This window comes from Drosophila obscura, unplaced genomic scaffold, assembly GCF_018151105.1.
Source record: "Drosophila obscura isolate BZ-5 IFL unplaced genomic scaffold, ASM1815110v1 contig_186, whole genome shotgun sequence".
Classification (NCBI taxonomy): domain Eukaryota; kingdom Metazoa; phylum Arthropoda; class Insecta; order Diptera; family Drosophilidae; genus Drosophila; species Drosophila obscura.
Genome location: NW_024542774.1, coordinates 2,377,572 through 2,391,609, shown reverse-complemented (window position 1 = coordinate 2,391,609; position 14,038 = coordinate 2,377,572). Strand labels below are relative to the sequence as shown.

The window sequence follows — 14,038 nt, the reverse complement described above, 5'->3', positions numbered from 1 at the left end:
GCAGCCTGCCTGTCCTTCGGACGGTGGAATTATTGGATACTCGAGCAGAGAAGTACAATAGAGAGGGACCATTAAGACAGCAATAAACGTGTACGAAACAAAAATAAGAGGGGGCTAACGCTTTCTTGGAACTCTTTCGGCCTCTTTCCGGCCCTGCCCAGGAATGCAATTTGTTGCCGCCGCCTACACCACGCATAGAGTGGACAAAGGACCCATTTGGTTCTTTGCTTATGCCATTGTGTAGAACACAAGCGGAAACCCACAAAAGCTTTTGCTGGCTTTGTTGGGCCAGGACCAGGGCCAGGGCCAGGTATTTTTGTAGCTCCAGCCAGGACTCCTTTGTGGCCTTTGATTCGCTTGGCTTTAATGTTTTGCTTTCGTTTCCAGCTAAATTTCATCAAGGCTGGGTTGTAATCAAATCTCGCACGAACACAGAAATTCGAGCCTCCAACCCGAGCGAAATTAAATCAAATTTCCTTCCAAAAAGCGGAAAATCAAAAATCAATAAAGGTAAAACAATCTCAGCAGTTCCCCTCCGGCGACGCTACCCATTTCGGTAATAGCTAAAAGACTTCAGCTTTAAACTCAATATCTATGGATAATCCAATGATGGCACAACAAAAACACATTAACGTGCAATTTGTCTTTGGCTTGGCTCAGCCCCAGGCCGAGAACATAATAGATTTTTAAAGAAAAATAAAGTCCTGCAGGCTACGAACACACACTAAAAGAAAAGAGGGGGGAAAATTTGGTTTCGCTTTCTCAAAACTTGCTTAAAACGACTCGGAAAAGGAAAATAAAACTCAATTTATTTATCATCAATATTTATATATATTATTCAAATAATTCAAATAAATTTTTATTAAATCTATTAAATTTTTGTGACACTAAAGAATTGAATTTTTTGCCACCGCAGCCAGTCACATTCAAAAGGGAATTCCTTTCAGCATTTTGCCACCCGCTGTTGCTGTTGCTGTTACATACGTTTACACAATTATTTTTTGATGCAAATATTTGGCATGCATATTCCATATGAATATTTATTTAGTTTTGATTGCAGCAGCTCAGCTTGGATCTGGCGAAACGAGAACGTTAGAGGCAACCATAACCCTGCAAAGTTCTTTGCTGTGGTTTCGGTGTTCTGTGTTCGGTGCTGAAAGCCTTAAAGCGGTGTGGAAACTACTCAAAGTGACAAGCGATTACTTCGCTCTCCGCTTCCCCCTCTGGCGGGTCTTGGCCCAAACTTGTGGCCATGTGGCAAATGATTTTGCCGCGTTCAATGGCCAGAAAGGAGGAATGAACCCGCCGAAACAAACCGCAAAAGAGTCAGCCGAAAATTTCATTCCACTGTGCTAGGATTTTCTGGGAGGTCAGAGTTGATTGTATGCAGTGGCTCTTGGTCTGTTCTGGCCTGGCCATAACTGATTGGTCACTTGCGAGTGTGTTTATGGTTTGTTGATGTGCATGAGTGTGGGCGAAGCTCGTTAATTTCTCCACGCTCTCATCGGTGCAGTCATCGTCCTCAGCTTTTGAATGGCCCCCAAGGTGCCTTTGCTGCCGGGAGCAACTTGAACTATTTTCTGTGTCTCTTGCACAGAGTCTTTCCCGGGGCTGTCTCAGCGTGCGTTAACCTTGAAATGAATATTCACAGCTCACAATGAGTTAAGCCGCAGTCCCGAGTCCCCGGAATACGAGGGCATGCCATCCCCGATGTGAACCAGGACAGAACAAAGGCTGGCTGAGCCACAAAAGGTGCCAAGCAGTTAATTGAATTGTTCCCTTGTCTAGCTGGGTCTGTACTTTAAGATGCTCTTTTAATTACTTAAGTCCCGACTTTTGCCCGCACCTCCACTCCCACTCCCCTCTTTAAGCGATGTCTGCTGCAGTCAAGTGTCTCGTGTTATATATGCTCTTGGCTCTTTCGTAGCTGCTTCCTTGTGCTGCCAACTCTACAACTGAGTGGACCATTTGTGGCCTGTCTGCCAGCTGGAGACATATTTGATGCAGAACTTAAGAGGTTCATGGAAAGATTCTGCGCTTGATTTGTGACCTTTTCATTGCTTCCCTTCCATCCTTTTGGGCTTTTGTCGCATAATCGTTCCTTGGCGTCTTGTTGCTCATACGCCATGTGTTCGTTAGTTCTAAATACATTCTCTGTGCTCTGACGATGTGCTGGCGGATGTGCTGCAGCAGGCATCAAGTGGAGCAAGAACGGAGGGCGAGCCAGCAGGTTCCTTTGATCTCATGCACTTACACATCGATGGGAAAGCCTTTGACAGGGACGGACGTTCATTGAAGACCAGATCCTATCCCCCACTGAGGGCAGGAGCAGCCATTCACAGACGCCCTTTGGCCATGAGTGGCATCAACGCGACCAAGGTAGCCACGTGTGTGCACGGCTGCCACGTGCCACCGACTACTCCGCATAGTAGCTCTCTCCTTCCAGGAGCCTTAGAGGTGTGGAGTGCGGCCTGCTGCGCCGCCTAATATGATAAGTAAGCGCATCAATTGTCAAGTGCAGGGCGGGCACAGCGACGCCGGAGGAGACAATTGAATTGTGTGGATGGTGGAAGAGGGAGAGGGAGGCAGCTCTAAGTACTAGTTCTTAGAAAGGCTTTATTCGAATTCAATTTAGTTCTCAAACGTTAACAATTCCCTCTTTTGCGTCTTTGCAGAGTTCGTGTGGAGTATTACGTGAATGAAAACACATTTAAAGAAAGACTGCAACTCTATTTCATTAAGAATCAGCGTTCAAGTAAGTGCCAGTTCCACCCCCCACCCCGTATACACATTTATCTGGGAGTAACATATACATACATACATGTGTATGTATTATCTTTGAATTAACTTAAATATTTGGGTTGATTAAAATAATCAACAAGATGGAGCATTTAATTGAATTTGATTAGTGATTCCGGTAATGGGAAATAGCCAAAAGGCCAAGAGGCCAACACGAAAAACTTCTACTGACCACACACACTCACACACACACAACCTACACTTATGTATAGCTACACAGACAGACGGACAGACAGACAGCAAGACACAAGAAAGAAATTACAAAGGAGAACTCAATAATCTAGGGTAAATATTGATTTGGAAAGGAAATAATTGAGCAGGTGAACAGGAGAAGGACACGAGGACACGAGAGTGGGATCCACCCCGTCGGCAAACATTCGCATTCAATGAATTGACCCAAATTCTAATGATTTTCTCCACTTCTCTCCGCTGCTCACCGCACCACACAAAAAGGCTTACGCATACGAATTGCCGATTTATTCCTTAAGTTACTGTCGTGTGTTCTCTACATAATACGTGTGATATTGGATAGGAATCCAACATTTATAACTTGGTGAGTACTGAGTGCTATTCAATGCTTCGAATACCTTGCTGATTGATGGCAATCCCCACCCCCCACAGCTATGGCTGCGAGGTGGGCAATAAGACGGAGTTCATCATCTCGGCCAAACTGACGGAGGAGGAGTTCCAAGAGAGTCCGATTATCAACTGGGATGCCATACTCTGGGTGAACAGGCCGACGGTGCTGTGGGTCCTGCAGCTGCTCCTAGCCATGGTGTCGCTAACGCAATCCCTGGTTCTCACATATCTAGGCTATAAGGTGAGCGAGTAGTGCCCACCCAATGAAATCTGGACTCGTCTCACACTTGTCTTTTGCAGGGCAACATTTGGCAGCAGATACTCTCATTTCACTTTATACTAGAATTAGTAACGACAATACCCTTCGCACTAACGGTAAGTCCATCCATCAGAGGGAAGGTGGAGACGGGAAGTCCTCTCAATCAGCTGTGATTTATCGTTTATACCACCCTTCCAGATCGTTCATCCTCCGCTACGGAATCTCTTCATTCCCATCTTCCTCAACTGCTGGCTGGCCAAGCGCTCGCTGGAGAATATGTTTGTGAGTAGAACAATTTTCCGGTTTCCAATTTTCCATTGCCATATAACGCAACATTCTCGTCACCTGCCATCATCTGCCATCATAGAATGATCTTCATCGGGCCATGCAAAAGTCTCAGTCAGCGCTGTCCCAGCAGCTGACCATCCTGTCGGCGACGCTGCTCTGTTTGGTGTTTACCAGGTGAGGACAGCAATGAATCGAATCCCTTTTGTGGCATCCCGCAACGATTGTTGTGCTCCTCTTTCAGCGTTTGTGGCATCCAGCACTTCCAGCGGGCTGGCCATCGGCACTTGAACCTATTCCAGAGCACGTACTATGTGGTTGTGACCTTCTCCACAGTGGGCTACGGCGACTTTGTTCCGGACATTTGGCCCTCCCAGCTGTACATGGTCATCATGATTTGTGTAGCCCTCATTGTGCTGCCCACGCAGGTGAGTCTACTATACACACACACACATAATGGGGGCATGGAATGGAATGCGAGGCGATGCATTGGTATGTCATGGGATTCGACTGAATGAGGCGGGATCCATTGCCAAGTAGTTCCATTGAGAAGCTAATATATGATATATGATATGGTCCAGCAAACTGCACATTAAATATTTATGTTCCATAAGCCAGAACGAGCCGTATCCTCATCCATCATTTGTGTGTGTGTGCAGATGGGAGGAGAAGACGAAAGACTTTGGTCATCAATCGATATTAATAAGTATGGATGCTGTCAATGGAAATTGTTTACCATTTTACCGCCTGCCTGTCTGACTGACTCTCCCGTCCTATCAGTGCGCTGTGCGAAGTCTGTGCGATGTCCGACCCTGCCGGACGAGCTGCCATGTTCAACAATTTGCAAACAATTGTTTTATCAACAAAAACAGGGATGAACAGGCGTAGAAGTTGCAATTCCATAGAACAATAAATGCTCGAAGGCAACAGAGCTTAAAACACCGAAGCCCGCACACCCTTGGAACAGCAGAATGCAGCATTTTATAGAGACTGGCCTGGTTTCAGAGTAGTCGCTTTTCAAGTTGGGGTATCGGAGTCACAAATTGCAACTTGCAAAAATACTCTATGGAGAACAAGTCCAGGAATACCTGACAGTCTAAAATGAAGAATGGAAGAGAATATGGAATGGTTCGAGTATGATAGAAACTTAAGTTAGTGCCGCTGTCAAATGAAGTTGCATTTGATCGGGCCAAGTTTCCATTTAACGGATAATATCCATTGGCAAGGGTGTACAAAATATGACTGGCATATCGATTGACCAGTGAGCCATTTGGCCGAGCAACAAACAACACGAGCATCAATCAAACCGGCCAGCAGCACTAAAAACTCCCAGTGCATGTCAATTTTGTTGCTGGATTTATGACCTTTTGCGTCCCCATAAAAATACGAAAAGGTTGCAAGTGTTTTAGACCAAAATGTAGCAACGGACAAAGTGCACAGAGCGAGAGAGAGAGTCTTTCCTGGGATTTTTGCAATTAAATTTGCCATGCGTGACAATTGACTTATACCGAATAAATCTGATAACACTCTCACGTTGCAGTTCGAGCAGTTGGCCTTCACCTGGATGGAGCGCCAGAAGCTGGGCGGCAGCTACAGCTCACACCGGGCCCAGAGCGAGAAGCATGTGGTCGTCTGCTCGACCACCCTACATGCGGACACCATCATGGACTTCCTCAACGAGTTCTACGCCCATCCCCTGCTGCAGGACTTTTACGTTGTGCTGCTCAGTCCCATGGAGCTGGACACGACGATGCGAATGATTCTACAGGTGCCGATTTGGGCCCAGCGTGTCATCTATATTCAGGTGTGACTTGGTTCCGGCTCCCCGTCCCGTTCCCACTGCCCATCTCTCTGTCATGAAACTGACCTGTGCCCTTTCTCTCTTCGGGCAGGGCTCTTGTCTGAAGGATGGCGACCTGGCACGGGCGCGCATGAACGAGGCGGAGGCGTGCTTTATTCTCGCGGCCAGGAACTATGCGGACAAGACGGCCGCGGACGAGCACACCATCCTACGCTCCTGGGCGGTCAAGGACTTTGCGCCGAATGTGCCGCAGTATGTGCAGATTTTCAGGTGGGTAGTGTGTGTTTCCTCTCTGCCCCTCTTCCTCATTCGTGTTTGGTGGAATCGTGGACGAAATAATTCAATTTTTACTATTTGCACACGCCAAACGAAACCCATCGGAAATCGGATCTGGGCACCAAATCCAACCGTTTGAAAATGCCGCGGAAATCCAATTTTAACATCGCCAGGCCGGAGCACAAGCTGCATGTGAAGTTCGCGGAGCATGTGGTCTGCGAGGACGAGTTCAAGTATGCGCTGCTGGCGAACAACTGCACCTGCCCGGGCGCCAGCACTCTGGTCACCCTCCTGCTCCACACCTCACGCGGACAGTACGTATGGCATTTCCCAGAAGGGGCGCCCCTTCTGGGCCAGGTCAACTGTTAACCAGTTAAGCACACACATGCAAAGTCGTCTGTCTATCTGACGTGCGTCATCTGTTCGTTTCGCTTGGATGCGTCAGGGCCACATAGTTCGGTCGGTCGGTCGGTTGGCTGATCTGAGCTGAGCTGACCATGCCGCTTGATTGCCCATTCAGACATTTTTTTTTTTGCGTTCCTCTCATTTCTTGTTTGTGGTCGGCTAATTCGGATCAGCCTGCGGCTAGTGGAATGTTTACGCTGGATAAGGGAATTACGACGCAGTCGGGCACGTTTATCAACTATTATAATTGAATGTTCAGCAAGTTTCAGTGGAATTAAGGGGATAGGGACCTGTATGTAGGTAGAGGCCTTGATTTGGGCTGTGAGTTCATGGTGTAATTAAATGCAGTCTACTGTAAGTGTCCTCGTACGCAATTGATCTGTAGTTCTTCTGTAGTTCAGAAACATTCCTCTTCTCGAATTAAATGCAATTCAATTTAAGTAGTACCGAATGACGAGATGGGATTCGAGCACTAACATATTCTGTACATGACATGGAAATTCCATTTAAAATTGAGAATTTTAATTAAATGCCACTTGTGTCATGTAAAAGTAAACAGGGGAGGAAAGTGTGAAGTGTAAGTGGTGAGGTTTGTGAGTTTGTGGTTGCCTTCAATTAAACGCGGCTTTTAGTTTTCGTGTGCTGCGGTCGTGGCATGCAAAGCCAAGTTAATCAGATGTTACGCCAAACCATAAACCCAACGACACTCGATGCTAATTGGAGGTTGAGCAAACCGGCCAAATGAGACAAATGACTAATGCATTTGGTTCATGAGTGAAGTTCCACCTCAAAGACAACACCAAACATCTCTTTTGCTTTTCGTTCGGCAGGGAGGGCCAACAATCTCCGGAGGATTGGCACCGCCTCTATGGCAAGTGTTCAGGCAACGAGATCTATCACATTGTCCTCGGCGACAGTCGATTCTTCGGGGAGTACGAGGGCAAGAGCTTCACCTACGCCAGCTTCCACTCGCATCGCAAGTAAGTACTTTGAATCGATTCCCAGGCCAGGCCAAGCCATTCAAATATCAAATTTATGCTAAACTGCCACAAAAACCTTATTCAACCCCACATTTACCCGTTCCATCGCAGATATGGCGTGGCCTTGGTGGGGGTGCGGCCGGCTGAGCTGCCCGAGTTCTATGAGGACACAATACTCCTGAATCCGGGGCCCAGGCACATTATGAAAAAGGATGACACGTGCTATTATATGAGCATCACCAAGGAGGAGAACTCGGCGTTTGTCGTTAATCAAAATCAAACAACGGACCCCTCGGCAGCCACCAAGGATGGGGCCGGAGGAGCTCCAACCTCCTCCGCCTCTTCCCATCATCCAGCAGCTGCAACTGGTGGGTAAAGCATTTGGATGGATGTGTGTGTGTGTGTATTTGTGTGTGTGTGGGAGTTCTATATGGGGTTAGTGCTATAAACTACTTGCAGAGAATAAATGACCGTGTATATCCGTATCGGCCATACATACAATATGCTCGTACGATGCATAAATAACTAAATATTTATGTACATTTAAGCTTACCTTTTTTTTAAGCAACAATTTCCTTGCTCTGTCTCGCTCTCGCTCTCTCTCTGCCTCTGTCTCGCTGCCTCTTTTTGTTTCTCTTTTTACCCCGTTTTATCTTGATATTTGAGTTGAGGCTGAGTTCAAAGTTTTTCTTTGTTGGTATACTATTCCCCCCTCCAACCCCACCTCCCACACAAGTTTTTCATTTCGTTTGGTTTGTCTGAATGAAACAAAAACGCTTTCAGTGTCAGTTCTGTGAGCGTGTCTGGCTCGAATTACGATTATTAATGATATTCACCTTGCCCGAACTTTATTTTGTAAAACTTTTCACTTTAATCGATTTGTTTTGGGTGCCGTTTAACTTGCGCCTTTATTTTATTAATATACCCTTCAAGAGGAGGTTCCACCCGCTTTGTTATGTTTTGTAGCTGTCCTTGAAAGCGAATACGAATATTGTTGTGCAAAAATAATTATGATACATACTCGTACATACATATATATATATTAAATATTAAATAGACTCGACTAGTGCTGCTGAAAAGAACGTCCACAGTTTGCCAGAGGAATGTCCCTTAGAAGGAACTTAGTTCCCGTTTAATGACAATAGAAATAGTTAAGGACATTTTCGTAACTTTAAATCACTTGGGATTGGCAAACTTTAGGTTAGAGTTATGTCTATAAGCCCCTTACCCCCTGCTCACAGACACACCCAAATAGACACACAGACACACACACACACACACACACACACACACACACTTAAAGAAATAAAACACACTCCCAATCATTCCTTTTGTACTCCTTTATGTGTACAGTGAAAGCTCTGTACCAGCAGGACACTCAGGCTATCGGTCCGAGGATCGTTTGTACACTGGTTTATAGAGCTTTTACTTTACACACCCACACACTACCTACCTACTATGTATGTATGTATGTATATAGCTCGTACATCATATAATCATCTAATGTTATGTGTGTGAATGTAGCCAATGAAACAATAACCAAAACTCCATCATCGATTACAACAACAACAGCAACAACAGTACAAGCAACTCCAACTACAACTACAACAATAAGCACTACTTTCACATCATCAACATTATTATCAGCATCTACAACAACAGCAACAATAAATGCTGGATCTGCCCCGTCCGCAGCAGCAGCAGCAACAGCAGCCGCAGCAGCAGCAGGAGGGGCAGGGGCAGGCGCCACCATTGCACCAGTGCCGTCTGTTTGTGTTCGTGTGCCCCATAGTCCCAGTTATGAGAGTGGCGGCGGCACTATCGGCACGACCCACTTGCAACCGTATCCGCATCCGCATCCGTATCCGCAAACGTATCCGCATCCGCAAATGCAAACTCCAGACAGTGGAGAGTTTGCATCACTATTTGTGCGTGAGTGTGACACCAGATCCAACCAGAAAACAAAACAAAAATAATCCCCCACCAAAAAAAACCCAAACAGCAAAAATGAAGCAATACAAAAATACGTTTTTTGGTCTTTGTCTTTTAACTCGTTTTTGATCTCACTCCCTATCACTCACTCACTCTTAAATATAACCCTCATCCAGCCAACTTTCTCTGTTCCCCTCTAACTGTCATTCTATCTTCCTGGAGCGAAGCTTCCTGTCTGGAAGCTTGAGCCGCCTCCTCATCCATTATCCATAGCACTATGCAACAAGTTTTAGGAAAGAATAGAAAAGGGATGAACGTACAAAATATTAATTTAAACTTTCAACCTTTTGTTTCGAGTCCCTAAGGGCAGGAAAAGTGAAATTCATTCCCTAAGGAGTAAATTTCCATAACAGTTGTCTGTGTATATTTGGAGCATAATTATAGATCGATAGGTCTGAGCTTTCGAATAATACCTTTATGGTTTGGGTGTAGCAGAAATATACTAAGGAGTAGACTTACTATATAAATGTACATTTTATAATCGATTTTGTTTACTGTGTACCGTCTTTTACGGTGCATACAATATGGGGAGGGAGTCAGTAGTGCTTCTAGCTGGTGTGTTCACCAGAAGTCCAAATATGTTTGCAGAAAAGTGTCAAATTTGTTGCAAAGTGTTAACCCATGTCAAAATACATTTCCGCTGCAATCAAGCCCACTCAAACACTCAAAAAAACTCACACACACACACACACACTCTTTTACTGCCTCTCCCTCTCACTACTACTTGCTTTCACGCTTGTTTACGCTTACCACGCCTCATCTTTTTTTCTATCCAAAACTATTTTTGATGTTTGCTTCATTTTTTTGTTTCGCTGTTTTTTTTTGCCTGACTTCCGAACATTTTGTAGGTAGCTTCCTCTCCACCTTTTCCGTCGTGCCCTTCTTCTTCATCTGAGAATGTCTTTCGCATATTCTTAGGTTTGTTTGGTTTTTTTTTTGTATTGGTGTTCGTGTTCGTGTATGTGTGCGTGTATGTGCATGGAGTATTCGGTGTCTTGAAATTTTAATGTTAATAAAGATATAGTTTAGCTTGTTTTGCGCTCAAATTAAACCACCACCAACCCCACCCACACCCCACACCCATGCCCATGCCTATACCCATGCCCATACCAAACCCCCCGACCATAGTTCGGTACTGCCCTGTAATTAAGTATTCCAAAACTATGGCCAAAAGAGGAGAGAGTCAACATTTTGGCAGAGTTGCACGTTAACTAACCACTTCGGCGAAAGTTTCCCGGACAGTGCAGTCTGTCTCTGTCGGGGACTTTTAATGAGTTGTTTTCCCTCAGGTTTGTCTTGTAGAATACCCCTACCAGCCCCACCCACACCCACACCCACACCCTCACCCTCACCAGCCCCACCCTTCGCTGTCACATTTTCTTCGCTCAGCTGAAATTAGTGGATATTCGTTTTGTATAGCAACCGCCCAAGTAGATGATTCGATGTCAATCGATATCCGAACTGACTTTATCGGAAGGTTAACCAGGCTAACAGCATTCGTTCCCTCCCTCCCCACCTCCTCCACTGTAGCCAGCGATAATCCGACGGCTGTGATAATATCGGACTCGAGGCAGAATCTCAAGGACACGACGGTGACCCAGACGGCGGCCACAACAACCACAATAACCACGACGACGCTGCCACCACCGCCCATGACGATGGGCGGATCTTTGGGCATGCCCATGCCCGGTGTTTCTGGTGGTGGTGGTGGCCACGGAGTGGGCAGCGGCCACAGTCTGGGCACCTCGCTGAGCTTACCGCCAGCCTCGCTCTCCACGGGCAACCATCTGGATGTGCCCTTCGGCAACAATCCCAATCTGCTCAGTCCGGATGTGCTCAACCAGCGAAGGGGTAAGTTTGGGGGGTGGCGTACGGTGAGTGTGCACACAAAAATCTGATATATGTATATTTGATATCTGAGCAGGAAGCAGACGTCCCTCGATCCTGCCCGTGCCCGATATGTTCACCTCCTCATCGTTCAGCATTGCCGGCAACGACGATGGCGAGGAGGGAGACGAGAGCGACGACGAGATTGACGATGAGATGCCCTGGCGGTCGCCCTCTGAGAAGATAGCGTGAGTATTTCCATTGCCACCCACCAGTTACCAGTTACCATTAGCAGGAACAATGTGTTACCTGTTCCCCCCAAACTTTCCGACTATCCGAGGCACCGTTTCCCCTCTCCCTGTGTACTGTCTCTATCTATATAGATTGTACCTCGTCTATGTATCCACTAACTGTACTTTTTAGCAAACTAATTTACGTATTCCAAAACGAAAAAAAAACTAACCCGAACATCCCAAACTAGCGTCAAATCCCCCCTATGTACATAGCTCGTGCTAGCCAGATGATTTTTGCAATTCAGAATGATCGAATGTGAGGCAGAAATCTATCGAAATTAAATCAGAAAAGGATGATACGGAATGGCACTTAATAGTATGTCTTGCATCGATCATTCTGGAGTGTGAATTCTCTCAATGAATGTAAATTTTATATGTTGTACTTAAGCACTAGACTCCCTACCACCCACCCCCTCCCACCCCCACTCCTCACCAACACATATACACCGAACTAAAAGAAAAACGAAAATTCGCCTCAGCTGCTTGGGCGGGCACTTTCCCCAATCGCGCACCTATTCGCTCATCATGAGCTCCTCGGAGGATTCGTATCAGCGCAGTTGCAGCTTATGCAATGCCACCGCCACAACCACCGCTACTGCAGCTTCTGCCGTCGCTGCTTCTGCTGCTGCTGCTGCTCATGTCATGCCTCAACTGCCGCCATTGGGTGATCCGGGGCTCCCTCTCGAAGAGTACTCCACTGCGGAGCTACGCAGACGCGCCATGAAGAAGAGCTACAGTTGCGATAGCGAGTGTCGCAATGGTCTGGGGCCCGGACTGGGTCTGGGACAGGGTGGAGGGACTCTGGCCATGTTGGCGGCTCGAAGGAGGCAGCTGCAACGGTGCTATTCCTGCAGTTGCTCCACCACTTCCTCCACTACCACGACTACGACGACAGCAGCAGCAACAGCAGCAGCAGCAGCAGCAGCGGCAGCAGCGGCAGCAGCAGCAGCAGCGGCGGCAGCAGCATTCACATCGAGCAGTTCCGTTGAGACGCGTCGCCTGGCGCGTCCGGTGTGGGCCTCCGACTACTCCGGGTAAGTCTGGGGGCAGAGAAGCCATTCTACGGACGCCATTTGTTGAAGAGTTCTTGTCGTTGTTGTTCGTTACTGTTGGCCCGTTGACATTGCCGTTGCCCATTGCCGTTGATGTTGCAGTTGTATTTGCAGTTTGTGTTGCTTGTGGAGTGTTTTGTTTGCCTGCCGCAGGACATCTTTTAATGACGCCCCCGTTTACCTTGGAAAAGCCGTGTGAACTACCGGAATAGTACCCATGCGAGATTCGTTTGCTGCAAATCTGTGTGTGTGTGTTGCTGCTTCTGCTTCTGCCTCTGCCTCTGCTTTGTCTTGAGTTTGCTTGTTTTTGACTTCAGTTGCATTCATTTGCCGTGGAAATTGCGTTCTGGGAGTGAGTCATCGGATGTGACATGGACATGCCAGGGGGAGGAGAACACATCTGCAGCTTTCCATTTGTCCATTTGTTAATTCGTTTGTTCGTTGTGAATGCTTTTACCTCGTTTTGTAGTTTGAACCCGATCTCACATCCCCACACTCTTCCCCGCCTGCGCTCTCTCTCTCTTAGTCAATGTCACTGCTCGTATCCGTTTCCCAGCACTTAGCTTATCCACATCCCCCCCACAAATCATCACCTGCTCTCCAGCCCGCCGCCACCCGTAAGGAGCGCACACCATATAACACCGCCTCTCGCTGCATTTTCAGCATTGTCAAGGGATTCCCGCCTGTGTCGCCCTTCATAGGTGTCAGCCCCACGCTCTGCTTCCTGCTCAAGGAGAAGAAGCCGCTCTGTTGTCTGCAGCTGGCCCAGGTGAGACTCGCGACTGACTCGGTGGGCTCCATTCCCATCTAAACACTAAACACGGTAATCCCGCACAGGTATGCGAGCACTGCAGCTACAGGAACGCCAAGGAGTACCAGTGGCAGAACAAGACGATCATTCTGGCCGCCGACTATGCCTCCAATGGGATATACAACTTCATCATTCCGCTGAGAGCTCACTTCCGCTCGAAGACCTCACTCAATCCCATCATTCTGCTGCTGGAGCGACGTCCGGACGTGGCCTTTCTGGACGCTCTCTCCTACTTTCCCCTGGTGGGTATGCCAAACGCCACGCTTCAAACGCTGAGCTAATTGTATTTCTTGGGGGGGATACTTAGGTGTACTGGATGCTGGGATCAATCGACTGCCTCGACGACCTCCTGCGGGCGGGCATCACGCTGGCAGAGAGCGTGGTCGTGGTCAACAAAGAGCTATCGAACTCGGCCGAGGAGGATTCCCTCTCCGACTGCAACACCATTGTAGCCGTGCAGAACATGTTCAAGTGAGTGCCCCATCTGCCACATGAACAGCAAACCGCACAGAAACATTTGCTAATTGCCATTCGTGGGTGTACCGAATCGATTCCCTTGCAGATTCTTTCCCAGCATCAAGAGCATCACTGAGTTGTCGCAGAGCTCAAATATGCGGTTCATGCAGTTCCGGGCCCACGACAAGTACGCACTGCACCTCAGCAAAATGGAAAAGGTCGG

At 47.3% G+C, this 14,038-nt stretch overlaps 1 protein-coding gene across 18 annotated transcripts in view; it reads left to right on the top strand.

Annotated features, from left to right (window-relative positions):
• The window catches only part of LOC111080096 (potassium channel subfamily T member 2), a 94,968-nt gene that overhangs the window by 73,460 nt on the left and 7,470 nt on the right, over positions 1 to 14,038 (top strand). For 7 of the 18 annotated variants that reach the window (XM_041593201.1, XM_041593203.1, XM_041593202.1 and 4 more), the window contains 20 exons: positions 2,676 to 2,755; positions 3,253 to 3,352; positions 3,421 to 3,619; positions 3,679 to 3,753; positions 3,836 to 3,919; positions 4,005 to 4,099; positions 4,167 to 4,350; positions 5,463 to 5,726; positions 5,815 to 5,993; positions 6,173 to 6,313; positions 7,235 to 7,384; positions 7,496 to 7,752; positions 9,080 to 9,316; positions 10,907 to 11,227; positions 11,301 to 11,451; positions 11,976 to 12,530; positions 13,212 to 13,317; positions 13,386 to 13,601; positions 13,667 to 13,830; positions 13,922 to 14,033. In XM_041593201.1, the coding sequence (XP_041449135.1) occupies positions 2,676 to 2,755; positions 3,253 to 3,352; positions 3,421 to 3,619; positions 3,679 to 3,753; positions 3,836 to 3,919; positions 4,005 to 4,099; positions 4,167 to 4,350; positions 5,463 to 5,726; positions 5,815 to 5,993; positions 6,173 to 6,313; positions 7,235 to 7,384; positions 7,496 to 7,752; positions 9,080 to 9,316; positions 10,907 to 11,227; positions 11,301 to 11,451; positions 11,976 to 12,530; positions 13,212 to 13,317; positions 13,386 to 13,601; positions 13,667 to 13,830; positions 13,922 to 14,033 (3,670 nt within the window). Of the gene's footprint in view, positions 1 to 2,675; positions 2,756 to 3,252; positions 3,353 to 3,420; positions 3,620 to 3,678; positions 3,754 to 3,835; positions 3,920 to 4,004; positions 4,100 to 4,166; positions 4,351 to 5,462; positions 5,727 to 5,814; positions 5,994 to 6,172; positions 6,314 to 6,781; positions 6,982 to 7,234; positions 7,385 to 7,495; positions 7,753 to 8,908; positions 9,317 to 10,906; positions 11,228 to 11,300; positions 11,452 to 11,975; positions 12,531 to 13,211; positions 13,318 to 13,385; positions 13,602 to 13,666; positions 13,831 to 13,921; positions 14,034 to 14,038 lie in introns of those variants that run through there. The other 11 variants (XM_022375530.2, XM_022375528.2, XM_022375526.2 and 8 more) reach the window with 5 other exon arrangements.